The following is a 21,427-nucleotide window of genomic DNA, read 5'->3' on the forward strand; positions in this document are numbered from 1 at the left end:
GTATGTGAGAGCAGAAACAAATGTGTTTAATTTAGCCTCTTTTCTTCTCCCTCTCTTGCCTTCTCCACTACGCCCACTTATGCCCACCTCAGTTTCTCAAAACTGACTTTTTCCCTTCGAGATGCTTCATTGCCTCTCTTGCTTTTGTCAGCAGTGCTTTTAAAAAGAATTCCAAGTTAAAATTAAAAAAAGAGAGAGAGAGAGAGAGAGAAGAAAAACCCTCGCTGCACCATGACAGACAAAAAAGAAACTTTTTGGTCGTCAAAACCAAGTTTACTCTGCGAGGGCGGAAGTCAATATTTGTCTCCAACTTCTGGAAAAAGAAGAGACGAAGATGATTTTTATGTTTTCGCTGTGCGTTTGGAGTGATCACCTTGCAGCGGTATTTTTCCCCGTTCAGCATGTTGGACTTTTCATTGCCTCCTAAATGCCTTGGCAAGAAAACGCTGTATTATATTAGTAACTCTTGCCGCCTCCAGTCAATTTGTGTTTGGTCATAAATGAAAAATTCTGGTCTCACTTGTGTGTCATTGGCGTAGACTTGACACACACACACACACACACACACATAGGCATTTGATTTCTAGGTTGAGCTTTACTGTAAACATCCAGTGGAGCGCTGGTAACCACCTCATGTTCTGGAGTTAATTATACAGATGTTTACAGCTGTGAATTTCAATGAAACGAGGCAACTCCCCAAACAGTAAAAAAGAAAAAAAAAAGAAGTTGTGTTCCTGTGCAACTGCTTCAACAATGCCACAGGACATGAAATAGGACAACATCTTTGACATTTGAGGTGTAACTTGTCCTGACACCAGATCACGCTGACATTAAGGGAAGCAGTTTGTGACTATTGATAGCAGATCTCCCAGGTACGGGAAACCACATTACTGACTTCACATAATTGACTTGAATAGCTTTGCACCCTCCTCTCTGTCTTTATGAGATGGCCTTGCTCTTACCAGATGCATAATTATTTTCTTCTGCGTCTAATTATACAGTGAGTTTTATGTGACCCGATGCTCTACGCTTACAGAAGTACTCACTGATTCCTAGCTGGAACTTCGCTCTCCTGTGAGTGTTTGGTTGGAATTAGCTGAGAGTCAGCTAGATAATGCTCTGCAAACAACTGCAGCTTCGTTTAGGCAGCTCTGTGAGCAGTTTGGTAGCGATCTCGATTCAGGATGCAGAAGTCTGACCAAGACAAGTCAAATTTCGGAGAAATAAATAATTGCTTGAGCTGCAAAAATGCAAACTCGTGCTGAAGTCGCAACTCGCTCACCAGGGGAAGAATGTTAGAAAACTTTTCAGGGAGGGGGTGATTTATCTTGGCCTTGTATTCTGTTAATGCCATTTTATTACTGAAACGACAGTAAATACACCTCAAGGATTTTTCCAAATAAACCTGGATGGCTTGTTTGGCCTTGGACAGAATATACATGAAGCCGTCACATGACACCGTTGCTCTGCGAGTTGAATCTTAGATATCGATGAAAACAAACATAAAGACAAGCGTTTTTTCCCAGTATATTCCACAGATGGTCAGTGCATTCGACTGGCCTCGATAACACGATGTGGAAATTTTATCTTTGCTAAATAAGGTTCTGCCCGGAGCTGCAGGCACCGCGTGGAGCCATCTTGGAGGAACCTTGACGCCGTGTTGTTTGGACCTCCCCTGCGCTGCCTCCCCTCTTCAGTGCCCTCTCTCCCTCTTTGCACTAATAGTTCTTTTGTGTACAAGAGCATGTTAAGAGGCCAATGAGCCTGGCCTTAATAGGCCATGTCACCATAGAAACCACAGCACTCTGGATGTCTGACCTTTGACCCAGTTTTTCTACCGGCTGTGAATAAGAGTGCAGGACGACCAACCAGGTCACAATAGGAGCCCGGCAAACTGAGGGAGTGCCCCTGTCATAGTCACTTAACTTCATTCCTCTATGGACTAATGGACACTTCAAATGTGTTCTGCCATTAGCAGCATGCTGCTTCCACTGTTGCATCATGGACTCTGCAGGGTTAATTTAATGTAAAATGAAATGCAAGCGGTGGGCTTACAAATGGGACAAGTAATTGCAAAAAAGTTTTTCATGGATGCTTGATTTATAGCACATCTAAATGCAACCAGATGAAAATTATCATTGCTAATTTCATTAGAATAATAATAATAATCTATATAGTCTATTTAAATGAGATGATCACAAAATTATCTCTTCACCCCCCACCCCTCCCAAAAAAAATGATTGCATCTCTTTGGATCCTCTTCTAAAGTGGTTTTAATTAATAGCTTCCCCCTGACTGATACACTCACCTCACTGTGGACTGCATAATGGGTCATGATCTCCCCTCAGAGAAACGTGAGGAGGGCCAGTTGTACAGTTCAGGTCTGACCAGCTGAGCTGCTCGCCGTTTCCCCTTCGATTACACACTAATTAGCACAATGACTGCCGGGGTTTGCTTAAGAATTGTCAGTGTAATTGCCTCTAATGTTGGCAAACTGTGAGACTCAATGCAAACTCTCGAGCAAGAGACGAGGGCTACTTATCACATTGTCTTTGTCCTGTAATCTTTTAATTGTGTTTCATGCACAGATCAGGTGGAGGTGTCGAAGGCCCAGCAAGAAGGGGTGAGATCAGCAGAGTAAACCAGGGAGGAGCCGTTGAGTAGGGGGTCTGACAGAGTTATTGTCTGAAGTTGCTGTTCATATGGGCCGGGGATGGTAATTAACACCTCAACCAAACAGCAAGCTGTGTGGCCCATTTGTTTTCTGTTGGGGGTAAAAGAAAACAATGGGGAGGGGTTCTCCACACAGTAGGTGATTGACATTATCTGCTGAAGCGATCCGTGGAGGCATTCCTGCCGCTCCGCCATTCACTGCTGGTTTGTTCAACCCGTATCACAATGGCCAGGCCTCTGAGCGGCCACTTTTTATACATATTCAAACCTTTATTTGTTATTGTCTGAAGTGGTTTAATGCAAATGCATATAGCATGCAGTGGCATATAATAATCTCTAGCTAAAATTGGCTATTAGAGATTTTTTTTTTTAGAAAAAATATAAAAATCCCATCAAACTTTTTGTCAGATCGGTAGCTGATATGACCACTCAGTGCAGCTTTCAAGTCGGCAGATAGTTGCTAACAAAGTTAGGAATTTTTACTGTCCCTTTGGCAGAGAGTGTGACTTAGTTTGACAGCAAATGTCCAGACATCTGTCTCTCCTCCGCACTCTGATGTTGGCCTCCAGTATGGCTCTACACACTTCAGAGATGACAAAGACTCTTGGCTGTGTTTTCTCCTGCTCTGCGAGAGCAATGTAACAATTAGAACTCGGCTCTGGCAGGCCACTTGCCCCGGAGCATATGTTGTATTCTTCTGTTCAAACAACCAAAGGGCTCCAGTGTAGCTTTTTGGAAAAAATTCTGTGGCATCTCTGCCACCTTTGTTGCATCTGGGTCCTGTAAAAGTAGCACATTCTACTGATGTCTATTCTGAGCGCTGGATGCAGCAGGGAAAGCTGGAAGACAATTAGAGAGCTACAAAAATGGATCAGCTAAACTTCTATTTAGATTCTCATTTCTTTCAGTTCTCTGTCCGAGTGCATTTACCAGAGTTTCCAGGTCCCATGCCGAAGCAGGCATTGCTATGAGCCCCAGCCATATGTCTGTATTTGTTTCTAATAAAATAAGGACATGTGTTAAGCATTACTAAATGCCTTGCAGTTGCAAGCATCTAATATCACTTAAGCCTCTGCATAACTATTTTAATAACGTGTTTCATATGCTTAATTTTTTTTTTTGGTTTTTTTTTTTTTCTCAGAAACTTTTGTCTGAGCTGCACGACCCACAATTCCTCGCCTTTTGTTTCCTGAAAGAACTCATAAACCCAGCCATCCTCCCTGTCCCCCCTCCTCATATTCTAGTGAGTGGTGTGTTCCCCCAGTCTGGACAGGAGCTAATGTGACAGTGTGCGGCTGGTGTTACCTAGCTGGATGTTTCAGAGAGTGTGTGAACAGTTGCTACATGGGGCACAGTGGCAATTAAAAAAAAAGTAGGTGCTCAGGGGGAAAAAAAAAAAAATTGTGCCTGGGGGCATGTTCCTCAGTCCTGGCAGAAGCTGTCAAAAAAAAAGGGATGGATTGGGTGGGAGAGCTGGGGTGGGCACAGTTGGACCAGACCAAACGCTCACAATAGCGCTTGTTTCATTTGTAGAAGGACTCATGATTGACATAGATTAGACAGAGAAAACTACATTGTTTTGGATTTTCTCTCCAGAGAGCAGCATTCATTAGGCACCATGCACACAGCAGAGTAAAGTTTCAATAGAGAGCTAGCAGCCTTTAAAAGCAACTGCCTCCTGACAGTTGTATGGACTTGGGCCCATTAGTTGGAACCTACGATTCAGCCTTGAGCAGTATAGTGAAAATGAAGAGGGCTGATGTCAACTCCAAGAATTCCCCCCTTTTCCAAGTGAAAAAAGGGACCCCTTCCCCCTGCCTCGGTGCTCTGTTGGACCCCAGCTGTCAGGAAACAATACCCTCTGCCTGCTCCGACAAACTCATTCCTGAAAATGTTTTTTTTTTCTTTCCCTCCTCTCCCTTTTCCCCTCCTGCTATAATGTCTTTTCCATTTTTAACCCGCAGTCACCCAAGCTTCCTTCCTCCTTACAAACCCAGGGTGACGAATGGCGTTTTAAAAATCAGAACCTGAATGCCTGACTCCTCCAGTTTGCTTGTTTGTCATCATTTATCCTGCACACTTCAGAAAAGAAGACAGAGCTTTGCACGTATTCTTTAGCTGGATTTGTCCATCATTTTTTTCCAAGCGTCAGATGCTACTCATTGTTCTTTCCCACTCAGCTGTTGATTGCAAAGGGAGGATGGTAATCTGTCTGTGCAGAGAAATTCATATGTGCAATGCAATGCAAATAACAATGACTATTCAGTGCAGGATGCAGTCACCTCTGACAGGATTTATACTCTAAAATATACTTACTAGTCCAAGAGGCAGAACAGATAACGAACATCCCTTAAACGTGTTGAATCAAGCACTAATAAAACTCTCTTTTAATTGATTTAAATTCTTACCAGGGAGAAAAATCCACATGCAGGACAAGCTGCTGTATCCGGTATTTAAAATGATTCATAAACCAGATGGTCGCTGTGCTTTTGGAGCTCAGGATTCATGCTATCATCATCATTCTTGGAGGATCAAAAAAAAACTGAAAAGGAATAACTGAATAACTCAGTTTGTAAAAAATAACACATTGCAAAGACCTCTTCTCTACAACATAGCCCTTATTTAATGACACATCAGCTAAGGGAGAAGCAGCGTTAACCAAACGTGTGGTTGTAAAAGTTTTTGTGACATGAGAAAATAAAAAAAAAAAGCTGCAAATGCAAAAAAAAAAAAAAAACTTGACTATTTAGTCCACACGTGGGACATACTGTGATAGTTGAAGCAGGAAGGGCTATGTTTGGGTCAAAAGGCCAAACGAATTGAAGCGGATAGTGAAGAGCGAGCTTTGAGGCCACAGCTCTGCCTTTCGCTGATGTGTAGATGGGGCTTCCTTCCAGCTGTCTCTTCCCACCCTCTCAGCAATGGGCGCCCACAGCTGGCCTCTTGTTTTTCCTTGACAAACGGCAATTTCACAGTCCCCCACCAGTGTGTTGTGTTCACATCGCTCTTCCTACTCTTGTCTGTGCCAGAACTCGCTGTCTGACTCCGGCAGCAGTGTGGGTCTGGTACAGGTGTTTGCTGTTGATCTCTGTGGATTTGACACCATTCATACAACTTCTCCGGAGAAGGATTAACTGCCTTCCCCTCGTACGAGCCATTTCCACTCATTAGAGTCTGAGATTCCAACATGCTTGTGTGTTGGAAAGCTTTTTTTTTTCTTTTCTTTTTTTTTTTTCTCAAATCTTTTGTTTTTATACCTGTGATGATTTGCATGTACATCGGGCTGTCTTGTTAAATTATGCTCCTTTTTTTTTCTCACCAACAGTACCTGCAGATGAAATGGCCTCTGTTGGATGTTCCCAGCTCTGCAGGGATCAAAGACTCTCGTTCTCCGACACCAGGGCATTTAGTAAGTGGGCTGCATCTCAAAATGAAGCAGTTTTAATTACAAAAAGTGAGAAAAACTCTTAAGCCAAGCACAAATTGTGAGTCACACTTTGTTGTGTTATTGATCATCCCAAACTACTGCACATCTACACTCATGCCTGACGTCCTTTACGGCTTTGATTCAATGCTTATGCCAGAAATAAATGAGAGGCTGTTTGTAAAAAAATGAGCAGCTAGGGGGTAAGGGGTGAAGAAAAAAGCCACAATTCTCCACACATCATATAACTGTCCCACCAGTTACTGTCTCTTATTTATGACACTTACCAGATATTTCCTCCAGTCAACATCCTACAGGAGATTAAACTAATTATCAAACAAATCATGTAAACTTATTGGGGGAAATCCATTTACAGCGAGTCATACAAAACGCTTTAATCAAACTATAACCATAATGTGGTTACTCACAATAATGAAGTTATAGTGTGCATGTAAACCCACTGGTTCCCATCCATCCTTGTACAGCTTCTCACTGCACGTCCTCACAGCACCCGCAGGACAGCTGCTGAGCAGTATGTCTGTCTTTACCACAATAACTCAGCCTCCGCCATAAATCTCTCAAGCTTGATGTTCCTTGCCATTCCTGAACTTTCCCACACAGGTGCGAACTAGTCATCACGGTGTCTCACTCCACTTAGACAATGCGGGGCCTCAGCAGACCTGTTTGGTTTGTGGCTTCGCTGAGGGATGTGTGTTTGGGATTGAAAAGATGAGATAACATTGACGTTAGAACATTTATCTAGCATCTTGCCAGTACGATTACATCAGAGTGTTGTCTTGATGAGGAAGCGATCGTAATACCAAGCAAAAAGCACACTGTCGCCAGCCTTTAGTAAAAAGAGGAGTCACTGTGCCCTTTGACCTTGCATGTCCTGACTTTATGCATTTGCTGCATTTGCGGTTAATTCACCGGATCCTTACAGCAGCAGTGCATGTGACAAGGTCCTCACTGAGAGCCGCCAGTGGGAAACTGTGTGTGAAGGGGTTTTTTCATCGGAATCCAGCTCTGATTTATGTCTGATGGAAACAAACTTTTTTATTTGAATAGATACTAACTTGTCACTGACCTTTTTTTTTTAGTATGAGTTTGCTGATGATATAGTTTGCCATACAGTCAACATCTAACATGAAGTATAATTCTGGTATGCAGGCAAAGAGAATTAAAACCAGAGAGGAGAAGTCACAATAATCAGGATCAAAACAGAATATAAATGGGTGTAAGAATAATTTAAAAAAATTATTTAAAGTGGAACTATTTTGTGCATTTCAGGCTAATTTATTTTTATTTCTGAGCCCAGAAGGGCTGGGATTGATCGAGTTATTGTCACAAATCGCTTTATTTACTTCAGACCGACCCTCTCCGTAGGCTGTCAGATCAGCCTGTGGGCAAAACGAGTGGATTGAGACTCTTCCGCATTAAGCCCCGCCTCCCGCCACTGTGCTACATCGGGAGCGCGCACCGCACCTGCTTTCGCCGTCATTGTAACATCTCATAAACAGAAGGATTAGGCTAATATGAACTCAAAAAAACAAAAAACAAAATACAATGTCAACACATAGCATACAGCCCTACATGTTGGAACCTGAATCAGAGCCTGAAAACAAAGTGGAAAACAGAAACCCACAGCAATGAATGCAGCAGGATGTCTCTCTTTGGTAAACTCACCAGCCATTGTTCGAAATAACTTTATCCGACGTTTTCCACCCGCCTGATGTATTTGTACATGCCCTTGTTAACCAGTAGAAGGTAACCAATCACCGAACCTTATCCCCCGGGACGTCACAAGGATTTCCAAGTAGAAAAAAACTCTCAAAACGGCGCGTTTTTTTGTTGCCATGGAAACCCAACGGAGAGCGTGCTGGAACTCAAACTCAAATTCAAACATGTGTTTAGGTGATAAAGAACAGTGCCGTTCACATGTCTGATCAGGATTCAACACTGTAACACTGTAGAAAGCTCAGAAAACTCCAAATACCAAAATAGGACCCCTTTAAGCACACTGACTGAGGTTCATTTTTGTGCTGGAAAATTTCTGTTCTGTCCTTCAGAAGTAGCTCCTACATTTTATGTGGCTTTCTTTGTTCTTTTCGGCCTTCATCTGCTTGAATGACATCAAACCCGACAACACCGAAGGCGACAATGTACAAGACTGAGAATGTGAAGAATCAAACTGTTTTTAAGCTAAAAGTTTTCTCCAAAACTCAATGAAAGACATACTTGATGTTTCTTTTTTTTTTTTTTTTTTTTTACTCTTACACATTCTCTTTCTTTAAGGCAGGAACATTTCATCTTTGCGTGAGTCTGGCCCTGTGATGCACATCCTCTTTTGTCATTTAAGTGTTATTAAATACTTTCATATAACTGCCTCCCAACTTCAAATGTCTTGCCGACATGTTTAGGTGCGCTGATGAGAATGTTGTGTCGTACTTCTCACGTAAAATCCTGAAACTACCAGTAAAAAGTCCAAAATGATATCATTGTCTTAGAGCTCACGTTAAACTTTTGATCTACTGAAGTGTAAAAGGTAGGGAAGTTCACCAAAAGTGGAACTGCTTTCATTCTGTGAACTAAAAGAGGAAGTCACAATCCTTTATCGGCTGACCTGTGACCAGGAGGTCATCTTGTGTGGGATGGAAATCTCTATTTCTGGGCATGGTGCACACTGGGCACAGAAACACCCCCTGTGCCCTTACCCCCTGACTCTGGGCCAAGTGCCCACATGCCCCTCTGGTGTGCTGCTACTGAGGGGGAGCCAGGCTGATTATGTGCTCATTACTCCAGCTGAGGAGGGAAAAAGGGAGTGGGAGGGGAGCAGCAGGCTGGCTCCCCAGGCCTGCAGGCTCCCCAGGCCCCAGCACTGTTGCTAATGAGAGCAGGGGGAGCGGATGGGCACACACAGGGGGCCAGGGATTACTGCCGAGGGCCAAGAGGAGCCAGGAAAAGAGATCCGAGGAGGAGACCGCAGCAGGGACTTATGAGGCTGACCTCTTCCCCAACCGTCAAGCACGCGTTTAATCTGATATTGTCGAATTTGTGTGAAGATAGATTCTCAAGGTGTGGATAAGTCGTTGCGACCTGCTTGTAGGCGCTTGCGTGTCTTACATTATATAAGCTATTAATAATGGCAAGCTACTTGTGGGGGATTTGCTGTCAATTAGTTGAGAGTCTGCTCAGTCAAGCATAAGAGATTAATCCATTTTAAAACAGCGAGTCATCACGCATTGATTTTTGAGCAGTATAGTCTCACACTACACGTGCATGTAGCGATCAATGCGCTTATTGTTGATGAAATGATAATTACTGAAATTTCTGCATATTCTAGTAATGTTTAACAAGGAAGGATGTTGTAAAATATAAAATGCAGAGTTCTCGGCGGATACAAAAAGAGCAGGGAAATACCATCTTGTCACTGTGCAGATTGGGTCCATAAGGCCTGTATGCTAATCTGAGTCTGCTCTGGTCTGAGATCCTCAATTATTCAACAGACAGGTTTGTTTAGCATTCAGTTGGTATTGCTTTTGGTAGTAGTTGTGGTGGTGGCCTAGGAGGACTGGAAAGAAGGGAATGAGCTTCTCTACCAACAACATGCCATGCATACCCACATTTGTGTACTTGTGTGTGCATGTGTGGGTTACATACACCCACAGAAATCCTCAACTCTCTCCCCAAAACTCCCCAAAAAAATCAGCTCATGTGCTCAGTGGTCTGCCTCTTCATGAATAATACATCAAAGGCGCTTGAGGGCCAGGTGATGCAGTATGGGGAACTTGTCAGCCCATCAGTAGTGACCAGGCTGGACCAGAGGAAAAGAGAAGGTGCACTCTCATTCTCATCTTCCATAACGCACACATTCACAATCATTAACACTCGGCTCGTAATGATATCAATGCTGCCTACTCCCCTCTCTGAGGTCATTCAGTCACTTGCAGTAATTTGTCCATCAGGCGTATTCTGTGTCTCATCACAGACTACACTGAATAATTCTGTTATTCTGGATTAGATGGAGGTGTGACTCTATAATGAGAAAGAAATGACCAGAATGTCTGACACGATGCATTCAGTGCTCAAGTATGGGCTGATCTACACTTAACAGACGCACAAGAATCGCCTTCTTTGTTTCAATATTGTATTAACGTCTAGAGTAATCAAGACACCGAGGAACCAGGTCCTGTCAGCTCGTCATAAGTCACTTAGTCACTGAATTGTTTAAATGAATTGAAGTGGCAAGGTCTAGAGCAGCATTCCAGAGATGCCTTTTGTTTCCTGGCATGTGTCTGGTGCAGTCTTCAGCTCTCAGGGCAGGACGACATTTTAAGCAAAGTTGTTAAATGAAATGCTGTCTTTTAATCTCACAGAGCTACAGCTCCTCACTTTCGACCTATATTCTTTAAACAGACCTTTGACTGGGAGTCCGGTGAGATTTTCTCATTTTGCATGAGGCAGTGGATACCCGGGATCCATCATGAAATCAAAGGCTTTGGGAGGACTGAACTGAATACTGATCTAAGGTCTGCAGCCCTGCTGGGCCGCTGCAGAGACAAGATCCACTTTAAAAAATGCGATAAGGAACCAGGGCTTTGATTCCAGTCAAACCCTAAATGAGCACACTCAGATTGAGTAATGCAGGATGAGTTTGTGACTAAAGTTGCACAAGATTGTGTGGAAGTGGCAGATTTACCAGAAAATATTATTACAGTATGTTTGTATTTTTACAAATATTTATAACCACACTAGATCCCAAAGAGATTTCTCAGTGTTTTTGTCTGTATATGATATGCTCATTTTGCTACCTCCCTTCATTTATTTAATGACCACAGGGGATATTTACTCAAGTAACCTGATGCCGGCCTGCACCATATTATTTTAACCTAGAATTATAATGCCATTGACCTTTTGAGAGGCGATGACCAGACGTAAAGCACACGTTGTCTGTGATGAATGGCATAGTTTTGGAATGGTTGATTTTAAAGACATATGACACGGTCAGTCTCCCCTCATGTCCGCTTCCTGTTGGCGTTGACAAACAAGGCTTGGATTTCTCAGCATGCCAGGCATTCTTTTCACCCTGTCTTTCCTGGAGTTTTGAAAGGCCTCTGAGCCTCCCACCCAGAATCGCAGAGCATAAAGACACACAAAGCTGTGGGGTTATTCAGTTTGTTCTAAGCTCTCTTCCCCATCGGCTGTTTGCCTAGTAATTCAATTCAGATGTGCAGGATCCAAAAACATGTTTGCTTGAATGAAATCCACCCCTCCACCCACATTGACCAAGGACTGTGCTTTTCTTAGCACAGTTCCAAGTTGGACAGCCAAGCAAGGTACTGCCATCTCGGCCTCTTTAGCTTCAAACCCTCGGAACAGACAGACATCTTTTCTCTGAATCGCCTCAGAAACTTTCTCCTTAAATCGCCCCCTCCTTTTTTTTTTTTTTATTATATTTTTTAAAAAATTTTCCTTTCTGAAAACTTTCCTGTTACTATGTGAAATTACTCTAAAAGCAGCTCAGAGTATTTTTACTTGCTAGCTGAGAGCTATGCACCACTGCATACTGGTACACAACAAGCACATCTATGTAAAGGGCAGCGTAGATACCATCTGATATCCGCTCCATCGTGTAGATGTTTATATTTAAAACATGGCTCATGTTCCTTGTGGTTTTCTGATTACACTTTGCTTGTGGGTCATGAAACCAGGCATATGAAGCCATCATGGCCTAAAGACATACTGTACGATGGTATTGAGGCGTTAATGTTTGGAGTCATTGGTCTGGTTTTTTCAATTTACAAAACCACATTTCACGCTGTCAGGGTTCTAGAGAGACTTCACCAATTTGAATTAGATTTTAACTTAAGCTGACCTTGATGGCTTTGATTTAATAGAGCAGTTTGCTCGGCGAAGCAGCCATCTTTATGTCTAACAGAGAGCTCTGGCCACGGTGACACGGATCAGGATAGTTTTGTATGTCTACGCTCTGATTTTCTCCACATTTTCTCAGACTACTCAACTCAGAAACAGCCTTGAGCTCAAACTAGTGCCTTCAAACTTATGTTTAGACCACACGATTCATGTATTCCAGGATGTGAATAATTAATAGGCATCATTTCAAATTCTCACTGAAGTGCTTCCCAAAATGTGTTGGCACCCAGGTCTAGAGGTCTCAAACAACCCTCACAATATAGGGAAAATTCAGGCATATTGTACATGAAGTACAACAACAAAGCACAACTCAAATATACATGACATGTGGGACCTGGGATTTTAACCCAGTAAGTCTGCCATGGACTTTTATCAAAGGCTTTTCTGTGTTATGTGAAATGTGCTCGCTGCACATCGGCGTTCGCTTTCACCTTATATGCTCACAGTTTGGAGAAACCAAAAATGTCCTGAGCAAAGTGGCCTTAATGTAGCTTGCGTTTAGCAGTGGTAAATATATTCCTCACCCGTCCCCACTCATTTGCTGAAGATTTAAAAGAAGGAAAAAGCTGGACCTCACTTTGAAAAAAAAAAAAAGCCAAGATTTGGAACAATTCTCAGCAGCGTGAAGCAAGAGAGTGCACAGAAGTCTCAATGCAAACCTTGTTCCCCACCAGACCACGTTGGAGAGAGACAGAGGTTGAGAAGGGGGTGGGGAAGGATATTGAAGAAAGGTTAGCCTGAAGGAACAAGACTCCTTTCTCCCCTCCCACCCCTTGACCCTCCCATGTGACAACTTGAGCCAACAAGTGCTCTATTCAGCCAGGCAGCCAGGGGAAATGAGTGCTAGACTGAGCGTTGCCTAATGAAAGTAGAGACGCTGGTTATTATTATTGTCTTCATCATCCCTGTAGTAGCCATGATGCTGGTCAGATCTCAGCAGGAATCTGGGACACTGCAAGACACTCATCATGACATGGTCTGTTCACCATACATCACTGATTTTTAACATTGACAGCCCAGTCATAGTAGTGATTGCAGACAGAGTTGGAGAAGATGTTTCCACGTGCCTATGGGCAACCAGTTTACCTTAGCCTGATTGTGTTTGTTTGCGGCTTGCTGGGGCAACTTTTGGACTTGGTGGCACCGTTGTTTTTTTCCTTGTTGGGCTGAACAAACAGTTCTCTCCTCAGCTAAATGACCGTAATGATTTTGGCATGTGTCTGGAGGCCTTTTTACATGCTCCTTGGTGCTGGTCCAGATTGCATCACAGGGCCAGTCACACGCAGAAGCTGTGATGTTTACCATGGAGGGCATTCACCAATGACAGCCTGTTCACTCCACGCATATTGTCTGTTTGTTAAGCCACAGTATGAGTACAAAAGCTGTGTTACATGTATGGAAAAGACACAAACAACTGACATAAAGCAAATGTAATAGTCTAGAAATGAAATATTGTGCTTCACCTGACACCTACACTGTTTTGAAAGTTATATGTCAGACACTTGTTGCTCACCTCCACCTCTGTATGTCTATTCTTCAGTCCAATAAAGTCCCAGTCGTACAGCATGCCCACCACGTCCATCCACTGACGCCCCTCATCACCTACAGCAATGAACACTTCTCACCTGGCACGCCGCCATCACACCTCTCTCCAGAGATCCTCGACCCAAAGACAGGTAAAATGTTAGACGGATTTGTTTTATATGGAGTATGTTTTACTCAAAGGAGGAATGTCTCTGGGTGTTTAAAAATAAAAAAAAAGGAAAAAATCTTGGATTTTACTGAGCAAGTTTCTGCAGACTTTTTTATTTTTTTTATTTTAAGAAGTGGTCACCATTGGTGTTACGAAAATAAACACACCACAGCTCACAACATGCTCAAACTAGTAACTACAGACCTTTAGATCATTGTTTTAAATAGGCCCTCTGTGAAAATGTCATCATTTTAATAACTGTCCTCTGTCTTCTTCTGTGGTGCCTGCAGGTATTCCTCGGACGCCTCACCCATCTGAACTCTCGCCGTACTACCCCCTGTCTCCCGGTGCTGTCGGTTCGATTGCACACCCTCTGAGCTGGCTCATGCCACAGTAAGTTGTTGGTATTTTAAGCTGCTGTTACAGATGTATGACATTAAATAGCAGCACCTGCATAAAAATGTCTGACAAACATATTGCAGTTTTTCAGTTTTGCTTGATTTTCTGAGTATGTGCCATTGCTGTAGAGTTGCATCATACCACAGGGATAATATGCAATAGTGAATGTTAATGAACTTTCTCTGTCGATTGGCTACCTAAATACACATAATTGTAGAGCGCAAAGGAATACGCAACGGATACTTTAAGTAAAGAACTTCAAATCAAACACGGAAAACACAAATAATAAATCTATATTTGTCATGCAGCTACGTTAAACGCTGCATGTTCTGAGTGTAGGTGCTCATTTTATAACAAAGTAAATGAGAACATTTGAGTTTCCTGGGAGGAATTTCTGAACATTTATTGGTTTTTCTATGGGTTTGATAATCAATTTTAACGGCTCTGTTCCACAAGTAGGGGATTTGAGTTGATGAGCGGAGGATTAGTGCTGGTGGGTTAGCTGTCAGCTGTGTTTGATCCACCTCACGCTGGAGCTTTTCGCTCACTTTGTCTACCCCCATCCCCCAGGCAGGGCCAACCCATGTACTCCATCCCTCCAGGGGGATTCCGTCACCCCTATCCAACACTGGCAATGAATGCATCCATGTCCAGGTGAGTGGATCATGTTCAGTAACACTCCCACCCTCCCAAAGGGAGACATCTAATATATGCTGCTTCTATGACATGCTGTAATCACATTTCATGTGCTTTCTTTTCCAGAATGTAACAAAATAGATGACTGGTGTGCAGCCTTAAACTTCTGTTGTTCCCATTGTTGGAAGCTAATTTTAGCAGAGGTTGCTCAGCATCTCTCAGCCATGTAAATGTCGCGATTTGAAGCTAAATTAAATAGCATGCAAACAGTTGAGTTGAATGGAGCAGGCACTGGTGTCAGGACTACAAAGAGATGTGAGGTCTAAGTCTGCGAGAGACAGGCACAGCTTTCTAAATAGACTGAACATGTTATTGGCATTCAGCACTCCTCTCCTGTCTTCTCCCTCAGAGCTAAACTTCTGTGGTCAGGCCTGTGTTATGAGCCACTCCACAACACACACGCACGCACACACATACAGCAGAGATGAAAGGGCTTTGAATCGATTACGACAAATCAAAGCTTATCTGAACCCACACGTCCCATCAGACTAAACTCTCTGACCCCCTGTCAAAATTGGAAAGATTTGTAACGAGCCTTCCGGTGTTCGTATGAGATGAAATATTCAGAGGGGTCTTTGTGATCAATACCTTGTGCAACTCCATACTGTTTTAAACTCACAACAATCAGAAAAACACCTCATGGAAGTGTTTCTTTTTTGTTTTTGTTTTTTTATTTTAGCAGTTAAATAAATTACGTTTACTGCTCGCAACAATCCGCATCATTTCAACTATCAAATCAAATTTAAATGCTTTACAACAACAAAACCTGCTGAGAACAAACTTGTGCCTAATTGTGATAGTATTTTGTGTTTCTTCCCTCTTCCAAAAACAATGTAATGATTCTATTTAGGCAAAAGCATCATTAAGCAATAATAAAATGTTATGGCAGCTACGTAGATGAATTAAAATGATACTTTTGCAATGTGGAACTTGAGTCCCATCACTTGTATTTTTGAGGATGGAAGAATTTTTGCAAATATATCTTCTAAAGATTTATTGTGAAGGGAATGGCATGGCACAAGCTTGCTTATATCATTTTTGAAGTTCAGTATGCATGTTACTTAATTGTAGGTTGGTTCTTGCTTTAAGACAGGACATCTATAGTATTTTCTCTCATGCCTGCTTAACATGTTAGAGCACCTAAAACAGAGTAATTATCCAGTCCAGTGGTTTTGCTTGTGTGGTTTTTTTTTAATGTTTTACTTGAAGCTTGTGGTAAAGAGGAAAGGAGCTTAATTATCCCATTTCTCCCCTACAATTCTCCTTTGTATTAACAATTGGAAATTGAGGGAGACACTTTGTATGGTGTTATGTGTGGATGGCTGTCAGAACATTCTCCGTGGTCTGGAACGTGGTACGGAGAGAGGTTTCAGGTGTCATGGCCATGCTGTCACCATGGTAACACCACACTCCACTTTTCTTCAGCCGCCGGTGAATAAAGGGGCTTTTGAAAAAGTCTTTATTTGAACAAAAAAAAGCAAGCACGGTGCACATTGTGTGTATGATTTTAAGTCTAGACAGAGGCAGTAGGCGCAGTGAGTTTTACCTGAAGGCTAAGGCTGGGCAGTAATGTGCCAAATGAGCCAAACCTTTTCTAGTCAGGTCTGCTGAGGTTTACAGTTAAACGCTGACCGGTTAAACATTGCCTCCTTTCGTCTTCTCAGCTTGGTGTCCAGCCGTTTCTCCCCACACATGGTGACCCCTCCTCCACACAGCCTCCACCAGACTGGCATTCCCCATCCTGCCATCGTCTCACCAGCCATTAAGCAGGAGCCCAGTGGTGACAACATCAGCCCCTCAATGCATGCGTAAGGACAATTTAAAGAGTTGTCGAAAACCTGCCTCAGCTCTTGCACGTTATCTCCTTTTGTTTGCTCAAATTTGTCATTATTTCCATTTTTTCAATGAGGTTTTTTTTTCTCATTTTGATTAGCAGGAAGTCGCCCGTTCCTTCTAAGAAAGAAGAAGACAAGAAGCCTCACATCAAGAAGCCTCTGAATGCTTTCATGCTGTATATGAAGGAGATGAGAGCCAAAGTGGTGGCAGAGTGCACTCTGAAAGAGAGCGCTGCCATCAATCAGATCCTTGGAAGACGGGTAAGAATCGCTAATACAGACGTGCACGTGTGCTTGGAACTATATATCTTTGTGCATGTGTTTTACACTCTTATCTTGACACGCAGTGGCATTCTCTGTCAAGAGAGGAACAAGCCAAATACTACGAGCTAGCCAGAAAAGAGAGGCAACTCCACTCACAGCTATATCCTGGATGGTCAGCTCGAGATAACTATGTGAGTAATACGTTCCAGTCATCTGGTTTTGCATCAATAAGTAGACCTTGGTAACAGTTTGTATCCTGTTAGGTCGAGTGAGATATTACTGTGTCAGTTAAATGCAGAAAGTTCACTTCTCATTGAAAGAGCAGAAGAAGTTTTTGAGGTGCTGAACTTCCGCTTAGAAAAACAGCTTTTAACAGCACCGTTTTATCCACGCAGGGAAAGCGGAAAAAGAGGAAGAGAGAGAATAAGCCAGACTCAAAACCAGAGGGTAAGACGCTTTTTTTTTTCTTTCTTCTGACTGATTTTTTTTTTTTTTTGTCTTTTTGTTTCACAAAAGAGAAGAAAGAAATTGTAACAACATAAGCATTATAAGTCAACCAGAGTTCACATGTAACCCAAATCAGCAGGTTTGTTGTCTTTTTGTTTTTTTTATATTAATTCTGTCCTTCATGAGCACTTACTAACTCTCTCCCCCTACTTTATACTTTGACAAGCAGCTTATGAGGTTCAGTGCTAGTAGTGGCAGGTATGTTTGTGGTTGTGCAACCAAATGACCACATAACATTTTCCAAAAAATAAAGAGGCTTCCTCATTTACTCCTCACTGCACATTTTGTGTCATGTTCTGTTTTTGTTTTCATTTTTATCACACGTCACATCATTTGAATAATCCATTTTTATCCTGTTTTACTCTTCATGCTATATATCTTATGTGTACCTTGACGTCATGTGTGCTTCGTACATAATCACTCATTCACGAATGTCAGCCGCAGCATGGTGGGACTTGAACCAGATGTGGAGGTAGCAGCTGATCTGGGATTCAGCCTCTTTATTTCTCCTCCGTTTACCTTGCAGACTTCTCAATAAGAAGTAAGAAACAGTGCGTGCAGTACCTGCCGTCAGAGAAGATGTGTGACAGCCCGGCGTCGTCTCATGGAAGCATGCTGGACTCGCCAGCCACCCCGTCTGCCGCCTTGGCCTCCCCCGCTGCTCCTGCTGCCACTCACTCCGAACAGGCCCAGCCGTTATCGCTCACCACCAAACCGGAGGGACGCATGCACCACCACTTCTCCCTACCTAGGAAGGCCTCTGGATCCACGTCCTCCTCTTCTTCCTCCTCTTCTTCCTCTTCTTCTTCCTCCTCCCAGCCCACTATCTCCATCCCTATTGGTACTTCAGGTAGCCAGTCGAACACACCCATCCTCACCCGGCCTATCCCTTTTACTTCTCTGCACCCCTCCATGCTCTCCCCACCTTCGCCCTTCCATCAGGCAGCCCTTCACTCCCATCATTCCCTGTTCCAGTCGCAGCCCCTCTCCTTGGTTACCAAACCAACCGAATGAATCCACAAAGGCAATTTTTCTCTCATTTATTGTGCTGTATATTGCTTTTCTTTCAAATAGATGTTAGAACAGCCTTTTTTTCTAAATATTGAAAAGGAAGAAATATTATTGGTCAATATTTGACTGCCTCCTTTTCTACATCTCTCAATGAAAACAAAATGTATTTTTTGTAAAGTTTACTGCAGAACTGGGTTCTTTTTTTGATGCATTTATCCAATGAACTTGTATAAAAGAACCAATGTACATAAAGTTTCTTTATAAAAACGAAAAAGAAACAAAAACACATTTTCTTTCTAGCCAAAACCTAATTAATGTTAGTATGAAGTTGAAGCCCTAGTTCTGGCCAATAATTGCAATCCCCTTTTTCAATTCACTAGTGTGTGCCCCTTCTTTGACATGTTAAATAAACATTTGAAATTGTTTCTTAAAGAAAATGTCTCTGTCTTCTCTCTGCTGTTTTTCATAAAGAAATGTTTCTCTAAAAAGGTAAATGCGGTTTGGATTTTTATTCTAATGACCACAACACAGTGAATTGATAACAGCCTTCTGTCAATGTATTATAATTTGAAAACAATTCATGTTAAAATTGCAAAACCAAACATACCTGTTTTTTTTTTTCTCAATATATACGCCAGCAGTGCACTTCAGTTCTAAATAGGGAACATCTTCATTAAAACCTTGTTGACGGTGCCGATGAATTTAATGTTTAATAAAGCAAAATTAGGCTAACCGCACTGGAAAATGAGCTCTAGAACCAGCAGGGTAACAAAATTTCAAGCCTAAAAATAAATGCAAATAAAAAAATTATAGACATCTGCTCCTTGCAGTGTAGCGTCCCGCAACAATGAATAAAAAGCAGGTCAGCCCCATCCCAGCACAGCGAACCCTGCTCGGGTTCCCTGTTCCTTTTGCTCTTTTACTGCATCTTTATTCACCGTTTGGCACACTGCTTAGGCTTTAATTAACTCAGAGGTAATGGGATGGAGCCCTTGGGACCTCATTAGGCATTTCAATTAGTGAAAAATACACAAGGTAGGTTACAGTTTTTGGTGGCTTTTGAAATGACGAGTCGTGCCAGGGATGGACCAATTATGTGGGGGGACAGGCCTGAACGAAGCCACTGACAACCACCCACCTACTGATTCCGTTTACCTTCAGGGAGACTATAGAGTTTACTAATTTGACTTCAGTTGTTCAGTTGTACATAATTATGATTCAAGACTCCATTTGTGGAGGAATCCGTGGGAATTCGTTTGAAACATCTACAGTGGATGATTTTAATATCAGGGAGTTTAGTATGACTCGGATCAAACTTGGATCTAGCCATTATTTTTTTACTTAAGTTCCGCTAACGGTGTGTGACAAACAGTGGCAGGTGACACAAATGAGCTCCTTCTCACACAGTCTATTAAAACCATGAAAGATGGACTGATGATGTATTTCTGTATTGGCCCCAAACAGAGGCACCGAACTGTCAAGTCCACCCTGCTCTGTTTTAAGCAGTCATTAGCCATAATAAGTCTTTGCTTGTTTGCTTGCCTGTCTTACATCATTCCAGGCACAAGTAACTGTTCCTGGTGCCACAGCTGCCTACTCTCAGCCACTTCACCAATCCATCAATAGAATTACAGGTAATGAGTTGTCAAAACAGCCAGCAAATCCATCTCCTCTGGGCCATGTGTCACGGGAAATGTTCATTTCTCCAAAGACTGCATAGTTTGTTAAAACCCGATCCTGATACCTGCACCTGCTTATCTATCTTTTTGTGCGTTTTTAAAGAGAATACCATGAAAACTAAAACATGGCTACCACAACCAAATTTACTTCTTTAAGCAAAAATTCAAGCGATTTTTTTTTTTTTTTTATGTTTTGGTACCATGATTTATGCAATATATAATACTTCCATGTTTAACCTGTAAAACCTAGCTGGATGTTGTCACATTCAACATCTGCCATGTAAGTGCAGGGTCAGAGTTAATACATGTTAATTTTTGCTCATTAAATTCTTCCAATCTCTTGCCAAGGTTCTTTTTTGTTTTGGTCTTCTCTTTGATCTTGAATTTATTCCAGGTTAACCATTTCATATCACACAGGTAATAATGATCCTAGATATGTTATCCGAGTTCTGTGCACCCAGAGATACACAGGCAACAGAGTCACTTTCCCCTTATTGTAAGTATTGATAAAGACCATTTAATGTCTTTTTGCTCAGATTAATGCATGAGCAAAATCAGAATTTATCCTATATCTGCTATTGACTCTGTGACCTTATATTCCCATTAATAACAGGATGCTGTTGCTAGCTTCACCTGTGGTTTCCTAAAGTGATATTAATTGATTGTTTCTGTCACATCCACTAAGCTTAGCAAGACTCAGCTGGTGCCTTTGTGACGACAGGTATGGCTGGCTGTGAGCTTAAGAACCTCCTTAATGTTTTATTCATACCCGTTTGACCTTAAAGATGGAAATGCAAATGGGTGTCAAGAATGAGAGGGATCATTGGTATATTCAAATGTCAAATAGCCTGCCACAATTAAAACATATTCATTACAAGAACCCACAGGTCTCCCAACACCCAGCTGAGATGTAAAACATCTCCAATTAACATTTAGATCATTATCTCTTCTCCACAGCTACAGCATACCTCAAATTGTTGTGTTTGTCAGCGTTAACAAGAGAGACTGTTAAGATTTAAATACAAATAACTAATATTGTGGTTTGTTTTAAGGATGTAGTTAGGATTTTTATAGGATACTGTAGCTGACATTTTTAGATCTAGGCTTTGTGAAACTTGCAGAAATTGCACAATGTAAAAGGGAAAAGGTTACCACTGTTTGCTATTTTCTTTTAGTTAATGACAAAAATGATCAAAATAACTTGCAGTGTATGCCAATACTGCCATCTGCTGACTAGGTCATATACTGACATAACCCTTAATGGAATTTAAACAAAACCAAAAAAAACAACAACATACAAACATTGAATCTC

General features: G+C 42.0%; 1 protein-coding gene across 2 annotated transcripts in view; it reads left to right on the forward strand.

Annotated features, from left to right (window-relative positions):
* The window catches only part of tcf7l1b (transcription factor 7 like 1b), a 30,818-nt gene extending 11,997 nt beyond the window's left edge, over positions 1-18,821 (forward strand). Inside the window, exons 4-12 of one of the 2 annotated variants that reach the window (XM_079251986.1) lie at positions 5,999-6,082; positions 13,572-13,707; positions 14,015-14,117; positions 14,694-14,777; positions 16,484-16,627; positions 16,753-16,915; positions 17,002-17,109; positions 17,314-17,365; positions 17,952-18,821. In XM_079251986.1, coding sequence (XP_079108112.1) covers positions 5,999-6,082; positions 13,572-13,707; positions 14,015-14,117; positions 14,694-14,777; positions 16,484-16,627; positions 16,753-16,915; positions 17,002-17,109; positions 17,314-17,365; positions 17,952-18,439 — 1,362 coding nt within the window. In that variant the 3' untranslated portion in view covers positions 18,440-18,821. The remainder of the gene's footprint in view (positions 1-5,998; positions 6,083-13,571; positions 13,708-14,014; positions 14,118-14,693; positions 14,778-16,483; positions 16,628-16,752; positions 16,916-17,001; positions 17,110-17,313; positions 17,366-17,951) is intronic. The other variant, XM_079251987.1, reaches the window with a different exon arrangement.
* The last annotated feature ends 2,606 nt before the right edge of the window (positions 18,822-21,427 follow it).

The sequence above is a fragment of the Telmatherina bonti genome (assembly GCF_933228915.1).
Source record: "Telmatherina bonti genome assembly, chromosome: 13".
Classification (NCBI taxonomy): Eukaryota; Metazoa; Chordata; class Actinopteri; order Atheriniformes; family Telmatherinidae; genus Telmatherina; species Telmatherina bonti.